The 9,898-nt window shown below is 39.5% G+C and overlaps 1 protein-coding gene across 2 annotated transcripts; it reads left to right on the forward strand.

The window, feature by feature from the left end:
• The first annotated feature begins 4,613 nt into the window (after positions 1-4,613).
• LOC116255825 (30S ribosomal protein 2, chloroplastic) lies at positions 4,614-8,989 on the forward strand. Of its 2 annotated transcripts, none has more exons than XM_031631862.2 (5): positions 4,614-4,987; positions 6,141-6,242; positions 7,641-7,940; positions 8,112-8,229; positions 8,334-8,989. In XM_031631862.2, exons 1-4 carry the CDS (start codon positions 4,685-4,687, stop codon positions 8,148-8,150), a joined length of 744 nt encoding a protein of 247 aa, XP_031487722.1. In that variant the 5' UTR covers positions 4,614-4,684; the 3' UTR covers positions 8,151-8,229; positions 8,334-8,989. The 2 variants fall into 2 exon arrangements, with proteins under 2 accessions (XP_031487722.1, XP_031487723.1); XM_031631863.2 differs by having other exon boundaries at positions 8,112-8,226.
• The last annotated feature ends 909 nt before the right edge of the window (positions 8,990-9,898 follow it).

The raw sequence follows: 9,898 nt of genomic DNA on the forward strand, positions 1-9,898 counted from the left end.
CGACATTGGTTCTTTATGCCTTGTATTCCAACACAAAATCGAACTTGGTCAAAAATTCTTGCAACGAGTTTGTTCTGGGGTCGACTTTTTTGGGTCTGAAAATAGCTAGTAGCCATGTTGTTCGGTTTCACAATAAACTAAGCTCCTAACAAATAATGTCTCCAGGCACAGAGACAATGTACAATAGTTGTCATCTCCCGCTCATGCACGGAGTAGTGCCATGTTCCATCCTTTAACGTTCGGCTCTCATAAGCAATGAGGTGCCCCTCCTGCATTAATACCTTATTGATAGCATAATCAAAGGCATTTGTGTGAACTTCAAATGACTTTGAATGGTAAGGCAACTTCAGTACTGACTCCTACATCAAGGCCTTCTTCAGCCGATCGAAAGCATCTTGAGTTGGCTTCAACCATGTCCATATTTACTCTTCTTCAACAAATCCATGAGGGGCGTAGCAATCAGATAATACCCTTCAATGAACCGTTGGTAGTAGTTCGCCAATCCAAAGAAGGACCGCAACTCTTGAACTTTGGTTAGTGGCTTCCACTCCTTGATGGCCTTTACCTTTTTTGTATCCATTTGCAACCGACTATGCCCAACAACATGGCTAAGAAAACATGTTTCTCTTTGGCCAAAGAGGCACTTCTCCCTCTTCACATAAAGATCATTCTCCTTCAACACTCAAAACACCATTAGCAGATGTTTCACATGATCTCCCAAGTTGTTACTAAATACCACAATGTCGTCAAGGTAGACTATTACGAACGTGTCTAAGTACTCGTAGAAAATCTTATTCATAAACATTGAGAAGGTGGCAGAGGCATTCATCAACACAAATGCAAGAATTTGTAGGCTCCATAGCGGGTGACGCATGTAGTTTTGGGTTCATCCCCTTCTACAATCTGAACTTGCTAGTAACCTGATTCAATATCAAACTTCAAGAATACTCGAGCTCCATTCAACTGATCAAAGAGACCTGCTATCATGGCAAATGATACTTGTTCGTTATGATCACTTTGTTCAGTGCCTCGATAATCCACACAAAGTCACTTAGAACCATCATGTTTCAATTAAAACAACATAGGCACTCCATAAGGAGCCTTGGAGGGCCTCATGATCCCTCATGAGCATTTCATCTAGCTGACATCAAAGTCCTTTTAGCTCTGTAGGACCCATCCAGTAAGGTGGCAAGCGATTTTGTGCCTTAGACCAATTTGATGGCATGGTCCACTTCATGTTGAGGTGGCAGTGGTCTAGAGAGTTTCACAGGCATCATTTTTGTGAATTCTTTCAAGGGACGCACAAGCGCCTTTGGGACCGAACCAGAGGAGGCTTCAAACACTTCCTAATTACCACCAAGTACGTTTCATCTCCATGCTTCAAGCCCTTATTCAGTTGAATAGTGGATAACATCACAAATTTGCCTGTATCCTTCTTCATTGCCAATGTCGGAACCATACAGGGGGACCGTTCTTCAAAAATACCAATAGCTCACAAATGCGGCATCAGGACCATCTTTGCTAAACTAAGGAGCTCCGTAGCTCGAATCATCCTGAGAAATTGGCTTTCCCGATCAACTCTTAATCTTCACAACCACATCCCAGACCACTTTGCAGATGGGTTTTGCCTGTAAGTTTATCACCTTCATGCGTAACTCTCTCTTCTCAAGGGTGAGACCCAATCTCTTTGTCTCCTCTTATGAGACGAACTTGTGGGTTGCACCTGTATCCACCATTGCGGTCGTGGGTTTCCGTTTACAAGGATGTCTAGGTACAAGTGTCCAGTAGTTATCGTTTTCACCTTTGCTGTTTCTTTTAAATCACTTAAGGAGTTGGAGTGCTACCACATGCAGGCCTTCATCCTCCTGACCCTGCACAACATAAGCGGATTGTCTTGAAGAGCTGGTCTAGTTGCTCCCAACATTTGAGCATTTTAAGGCAAAATGATTTCCACTAAAATGCCAGCACTTCAATGTTAGGGTTGGTCGAAAAGGCTTCTATCTCGTCCACTTCCACTACTGTTCTTCTGGATAGTTGCATTAGTGTTCTCCTTTTCTGATGGTCCTATTTTTCAGCTATACCCACTACTATTGTGGTTGTCGTTTCCACCCTTCTTGAAATTGTGGGGCTTGTACTCAACTTTGGCCTCCTTGATGTATCAACCACGTGTTTAGCAACTGCAAGGGCACTATTCAAGTCTTTAGGATCTTGTCGTTGGACCTCCTGCTCAGCCCATGACTGTAATCCATTCATGAAGTGGAATAGCCGATCCTCATCGGACATTTTCGATATCTCAAGCATCGTAGCTCTAAATGCTTATACATAGTCCTGGATGGAACCGGTCTACTTTGAGTTCCATAAGTCGTTGTCTTGCCATGTATTGTGTATCTTTTAGTAGAAAATAATCATGCATTTTGTGCTGGAAGTCGTCCCAAATGTCGATAGTGCAAAGGCAACTCTCGACATCACTCTTCCACTTCCACTACCACAGCATGGCATCGTTAGTCAGGAACGTGGATGTGGTCGTGATTTTCATCTCATCGTCATAAATCTAGCTTACCTTGAGGCACTTTTCCAAATGATACAGGAAATTCTCAAATTCCTTAGCATTTCGAACACTGACCTCTTCGGCTCAGGGACTTTCATATGAGGCGCGAGACCTATGCCTTCGGCTTTACCCCCTCTAGCAAGCCGATTCTCCAGGGTCCTGTTTCGCGTCTTCAAGACTTGCATCTCATCCTCTATAGCAGCTAAACGGGCCAAAACTTCTCCCAACTGAGAATTCACCAGGTCCAAATTTTGGTTTGTCCCAATATTGTAGTCTTCGAAGCTCTGAGCAGCTTCGATCTTTGAACACCTTTTGGAGGCAGTGGTCATCTCAATCGCAACCAGCCGATCTTCCATTCCTCCATTGGTACCAATCGTCACGTGCTTCTTCTATTGACGAGTTTGTACTCCCTCCACTACTGAATTTGTTTCGTCTGCAGCCATACTAACATAATAGGAGGCAACGTTTAGATACTCGACATTGACTTAGCTCCCCATGCCCCACCGTGCCAGATGATCAACTTGGGCTCTAATACCAGTTGTCATGGTCTCACTTTCTTCGGCCCGTGCAGCCTAACGATTGCTGGTCCGCTGTATGCCTGAAGGGGCAAAAGGGTGTGCAGAAAACTTGAAAATAATGAGCGTATGTGAAAATCAAAGATTGCAGGGAAATTAAGGGATGCGCTTGCAATGGGCATAAATTGCATTCATCACAAGAGCGATGTAAACAAAAAGGTTTCGAAGGAAGCTCAACTTTACTCACATAGGATGGTTGATGCTTCTTACAAGGATTCAAATGTCGATCATCGCAAACAAAGAATCTCCAACATGCACTGGAGCCAATGAAAGGGTACTCCGTTACAAGCAAACAAAAGCATAAACCAAAGATATTATAAGCAAAAAAAAAAAGTAAGCTATGCAGACTTAGACACATGAGATCACTATTAGTGTTGAACTTTTATAAATCACATCTCATCTGAAACAATGCGAGCTCCAACCGCTGGCCGGGCCATGCAGATTCGAGTCGTCGGCTTGATCTGGCATCAAGTCCGCGTCCTGCCCTTTACGTATGACTCGTTGTTAACAGGGGTGCCGTGACATGCAGAAGATGTTGACTGATTGGCCATGTTAGGGATGTTAATCCATACGATTTGGGTTGAATATTTGATTCAATTGTTTCAAAAAAACTCAGATATTAATTGAGAAATTATGATTTAAATTTAAGAAATGACATCTAATCAAATGTGGATTCAAATATAAATATAAATAAATATATGATCGGATTCAGCTTCAGATCAAATTTAGGTTTTAACAAAATATGACTTGCTTTTATAAGAGGCGTTTTGTTAGAGAAGCGATGGTTGTCAGTGACACAGTCCGTCTAAGACTCCCGCTATTTAAGAGTGTGAGACTATGTTTGTCTTGTTATTAGAAGCGAGATAAAAATAATGGGGGTAAATTAAAAAAATTGAGCAACTTGTAAACGGAGGATATTATTGGAACTTAGTATGGTAACCTCAATAATACGTTTGACGCTCTATCAAATATAAACAAACATACTCTTTTGAGCCTCAAAAACTTACAAAAACCCTTGGTTACCTTCATGCCAGCACCTTCCTGTAAGGAAGTGCCGAAGATTCTTTTCAAAAACATTTCATTTAGTCTTAAATAAAAATTTCGAAAAAGAAAATTGTAATAAGCCCACATGAACATAGTTAAGTGCCCCTAACTGCTGACGTAATATTTTTGATGAAAACATACCACCTCCTATATATATATATATATATATATATATAGTCAATGCTATTGTTAAAATTGTATTGTTAAAAAATAGTAAATTTTCACTAAAACTACCTTGAATTTGTTGCTTCACCTTAAACATTTTTTGTGAGGTAAAATTTCCATAATAATAATTTAATGAAGAAAAAAAAAAGAAAAGAAAAGTTGGACATACGCGTGCCTTTTTAGTGGACATGGATCGGACGCATAAAATAGACATGGATCAATAGATTACCCTGATCCATGAGCCCTTAAGAACCACCCAGTAATAATAGTATGCCGCTGCATCCGGATAAACCCCACCCTGCACTCTTCCCTTCTCCAATCCTCTTGGTACCCATAACAACAGTAGCCGGAGATGGCGAACCTCTGCCCTTCTTCCCTGTCGATAAACCCTTCTCTCTTCTCTGACCGCTCTTCTTTTAGGGCCCAATTAGACATGTTCAGATTCCCCTCTTGCGGGAGGGTTTTCTATGGAGGTCTATCTCGTTCTGTCAACCCCGCAAGAGGAATGACCCTGAGGGTGGTTGCGGAGGCTCAGCAGACGTTGGCATCGCCTGAGGCTGCCAGGAGGCTCTACGTCGGCAACATTCCCAGGAATGTCGACAATGAAGAGCTCACTCGCTTGTTTCAGGAGCACGGCTCCGTTGAGAAGGCGGAGGTGAAGAATTCGCGACAGAATGCTTTTCTTGATCTGTTGTCCTGCTTTTTCTTTCTATTTTCTTCAATTTGGTTCTTTTTTTCTCCCTTTTTTGGGGTCAGCAATTCTTCCAGATTTGTTCCCGTTCTGTTGCTTGGTAGATGGATACATGATCAGGTGTTGCGAGGTTGGGAGAGTGGGGGGGTGTTGGTTGCGCGGAATTCTTTCGGTATTGTTTGATGGGAATCTGCTTTCATGGATGCAACAACTTGGCTAATTCTAGAACGAAAATCTTCTTCGGTTTGGATAAATTTTACTGAATTCTTAGAAGGGAAATGTTGCTATTGAGATTAATTGCATCTTTTACTGAGGCCATCTTCAGCAGTAAAGCGAACGATATCTTTGGCAGTTTCTCTACCGAGTACCGAGAGCGACCCGGCCAGTGTGTGCGTCGACTCTTCATAGAATCGAAATTACTTTCCTGGTTTAATGACATGCATTTGTTCGGCGGTGTTACCAATTATTTAAACTGGCTAATTATTTGATTAGCTGTAAGTAGATTGTGTAAAATTTAGTTCCCCACTTCGATTGTCTGGAAACTGTATGTTCTTTTAAATGGAAATGTTGAAACTAGAAAGCCGTTCTTGCCATCACTTACTCCCGTACCGTGAGTAGATATCCATTATAATTCCTTGGGAATAAGTGAAGTTACTGTTACTGAAAGATAATACTTTCGACTGCACGGCGTTGTAGGGAGAGATATTGGGCTTTACTGTTACTTGTAAAGTGGAGGAGGGTTTCCAAACGGTCGCTACCGTTTCGTTGTTATGGGGACCAAAATAAGCCTGTGATATTTGGAGAAAAAAAAATCTGATTTATTCTTACATTCTTGCAAATACTATGTAATTATAATGACGGTCAATTCTCTTTTCATCGATATTTTGTTGGCCAATTAATTGTGGGATACTATTGCTTAAACAAAGTTGGGGAACGCATGAGCTTGCTTCCAGTCGGGTTGTTAAATTTCCATTTCATTGCTAAAATTTAGTTTTTAGTGGTCTCTCCCTCGAGCAAGTGTCTCATATCTTTTATTTTGTATAATTTTTTTATGACTCTTATGTTTTGTTTTATTTTATTTTATATATTTCAATAATCTCCCGATGCATGGTGACAGGTTATGTATGATAAATACACTGGAAAGAGTCGCCGTTTTGCATTCTTAACTATGACCTCAGTCGAGGATGCAAATGCAGCTATTGAGAATATGGATGGAAAGGTGAGCTATATGTTCTGATACATATTTTTGTGATAATTTGGCATATTCTGAATGTAATGTATTGGTTGATCATTTGGCTCTTAACTTATAGCTCTATAAAAATTCTGGTGACCACTTTGACATATGGATAACATAATTAAATGCTTCAAGATGCAAATGGTGTTTCACTGGATATGATGCTCCAAAGTATGACTATGAAATGGTTGCTAGAAAAGCTTAAATATTTTACAGAGAAAACGTAAGCATGGAAGCTTAACATGAAGCGCTTGCATCATATACAACCTATTTGACTGGCCTAACTTTTTGAGAAAAGACCACTCCTTACCATAAGACTTCCCTTTTAAAATGTTGCCTACCATCTTTTTTAACTATGGTCCTCACTTTCTTCCTCATTTAATTTTGCTGACACAGCTATCTCCCATGATGTTCCCCGTCTCCCCCTGCCTGACAAGCACCCACACACATGCATTCAATACAACAACCACAAGTTACCTTTTTAATGGTTGATTCCTCTATAAATGAAAGATGTGTAGACAAAATATCTTTCTTGTTCTCTACAAAGTTGTGGACTTACAAAAAGTGTATTTGAGTTTTCTATCGTTAGATATTGTCGATGAAACATATGTTTTTTAGTAATTGCTCCAAATTCTGGTACCTGCATTACGATTTGCTATAGATATGACACTGAGATGTCATTTTTAAGGGTTTGCTTGTATGATGGAACCTGAGATCTTGCATCTTTATTAAGAAAGTCTGCCCATTGTTGAATAGTTTGGTATCTTATGCAATTGTTAATATTCGTTGTATTACATTGTGTACGTTTTACCATTTCATGAAGTTATGTCCATACTCCATAGTCATTGTGAGAGAATAAATGCAATAGAAGTTTGTGTTTTGTATCACATAGATCTGTTTCTCGTTTTGTGTCAATAGTATTAGGCTATTAGCTACTAGGGTTATTTTAATCTTCTTTCCTTGTCTAGTATTTTATGATATGTAGAACACAAATAGTCACATTTTATAAATGTTAAGTTAGTAGTTCATATTTACTAACATTTTTATAGATAAATTAATTATATAAGTTTTGGTGGAACATTTTTAATATATATTTGTATATATTATTAGAGGAAGAAAGACTTTCCTGCAATTTAGTGTGGAAGAAGAAAGTACTAATGATGAAAAACCTGATGTTTAAATGTATGGATACTTCCACAACCTTGCTTTCAGACATGAGATTTTTTGTCTGCAGTTTTATGTTAATGTTTTATGATTCACATTGCTTGGTGGGGATCTTGAATAAGAACCAGAGATCACTTTTTATGTCAAGAATATTTACCTTTACATGGTCTAAGTATGGTCTGTTGATGGTCATGCATTTTGCTTTTTTATGTACACCAGGAAATCGGGGGAAGACAAATCAAGGTGAACATCACTGAGAAGCCACTTCAGCCTATTGACCTGTCCAACATTCAGGCAGAAGAATCAAGTTTCATTGACAGCCAATATAAAGTTTATGTAGGCAATTTAGCGAAGACAGTGACATCAGATATGCTGAGAGATTTCTTTTCTGAGAAGGGAAAGGTTCTTAGTGCTAAGATTTCAAGAGTACCAGGTACTTCAAAGTCCAGCGGCTTTGGTTTTGTTTCATTTTCTTCTGAAGAAGAAGTGGAGGCTGCTATTTCTTCCTTTCACAATACTGTAAGTATTTCTGATCAAATGTCTCCTGTATAGAGTTTTTAGTTTCTCACACTCTCTTTTAGCTTTGACCTTGATATGTTTTTACTTTCTTTGCCTTTTATGTTAGCTTTGAGCCGTACTAAAGTTTTCCTTCTTTATTTTTTCCTTCTGATTTTTATCCACCTGTTGAAGCGTTTTGAGGGGCAGCAGATTCGAGTCAACAGAGCCTAGAACTTGTGTTTCAGTAGTGTGCATGTGATCTTTGAAGCTTCTTTGGAATCCTTAAACAGCTACAACTTGAACCAAAGTGGTGCCTCTCTCTCTCTCTCTCTCTCTCTCTCTCTCTCTCTGTTCTCCCTATATATCTCTCTTGCAATTTATGTTGATAGTCTTAATTCTTTTGTTTTCTGCTAGGTGGTGTAGCTTTTCTCCTGTAGACGTATAGTGGAAACTACTTTTCCTTTCAAGCACGTAATCATTGACCAGTGGTCAGTCAGGACTCAGGAAGCACAGAATGACGGTTTTGGCACTTTTACCTTTTTTGTTTTGCATCTTTCCTGTTTGTAGATTGTGGTGAAAGAATTTTGGATATTGATCCAGCTCCAGTTGACAATGGTACGACTCAATGCAACAATATCTATGTTGGGTTCTTTGGGCAAAAAATATTTTTTGTCCCTAGAAATGGCTGTCTGAAGGTCTTCTTTTGGATAGACAAGAGAGGGAAATGAAAATGAAAAAGTGTCTAAATGCGAATTCCGAAACTTGTTCACCTCAATCTATTAGATGGTAGAACAGAAATAATGTTTTATTGCTTGGACTGCCTAAGTGCCTCAAGACCGTTGCCGAAGCTGGCATTTGACTATGCCTCTCCAGCTGCTTCCTTGGGCTTAATGGTCCTCTACATTTGTAGTCATCTTGTCTGCACTTATGTTGTGAAGGGAAGTGAGAACCATTGGGAAGGTGTTATCTTTTGCATTTTGCATATCACATGATTTTTAATTTTTTATTTTTTGCAACAATTTGGTTGATGGTTTTGTTGAATACAAAATGTGCATATCTTGTCCTTTGTATTATCTGATTTGGAGACAGCATAGAATCTCTGAGTTCTGGGGAAGTACAGGTCTAACCTGACCAAGTTAACTTTTCAGATGTAAAGATCGACCACGCTACATCAATATGTGGGGAGTGGTTTTACGTCGTTTATCCACTACCATTGATCATTATTCATATAATCGCAACCTCAACACGTTGACTTTATCATATCACCATATCAACTTACTTGGTTTGCAGAACTGGGGATTAATTTGTGGCGTCAGTCCTTGCTTTAAGCTGTTAATGTGGAAAATTGTTATGAGATGTAGCTGAAGTTTTACTGTGGTAGTGCTTTCCTTTAGTCAAAGCTATTCCTTTCTCCAAATGCGTCACTCAACAAAGCTGAATTTTTCATGAGAAGAAGAAATAAGAAGACTGCGCTAAAGCGAGGGTTCTAAAATAGCTTTATTTTTTTTCATGTCGCCATTAGACACCGCTGTTGTTGTTTTGTTCCTAAATTTGGTGTTTGTGAGCTTATCTGAAAGTGAATCTGAGCACAAGTAGCATGCCTACTGAGCAAATAATGCACGAAGTGGTACGAAATAGTTCCTGAGCAGGAAGCAGTCATGTTTGAATTTCGTAGAATGGAATGGAGCTCCATAAAATAGATGTACAACAGTGAAAACATTTGACTAGTTGAATGGAAGTGAGCTTTAGTGGTGGAGCCAGTGTTCTTTTCCAGTCCGCCAAATGGTGAAGAAAGTCCTTAAATTTCAGGCAACCATTAATTCCGTTACTTTCCTGCTCATTAATTCCGTTACTTTCAGGCTCTTTTAGATGTGGATAAGTTTTGTTACAGTTATTTGGTTCGTTCAGATACCCAAGGGATTATGGGGCTTTCCCTTGGTTACCGCAAGATTTGACAAACCTCTGTTTCTTGTCTCTCG

This window comes from Nymphaea colorata, chromosome 6 (genome assembly GCF_008831285.2).
Source record: "Nymphaea colorata isolate Beijing-Zhang1983 chromosome 6, ASM883128v2, whole genome shotgun sequence".
Classification (NCBI taxonomy): domain Eukaryota; kingdom Viridiplantae; phylum Streptophyta; class Magnoliopsida; order Nymphaeales; family Nymphaeaceae; genus Nymphaea; species Nymphaea colorata.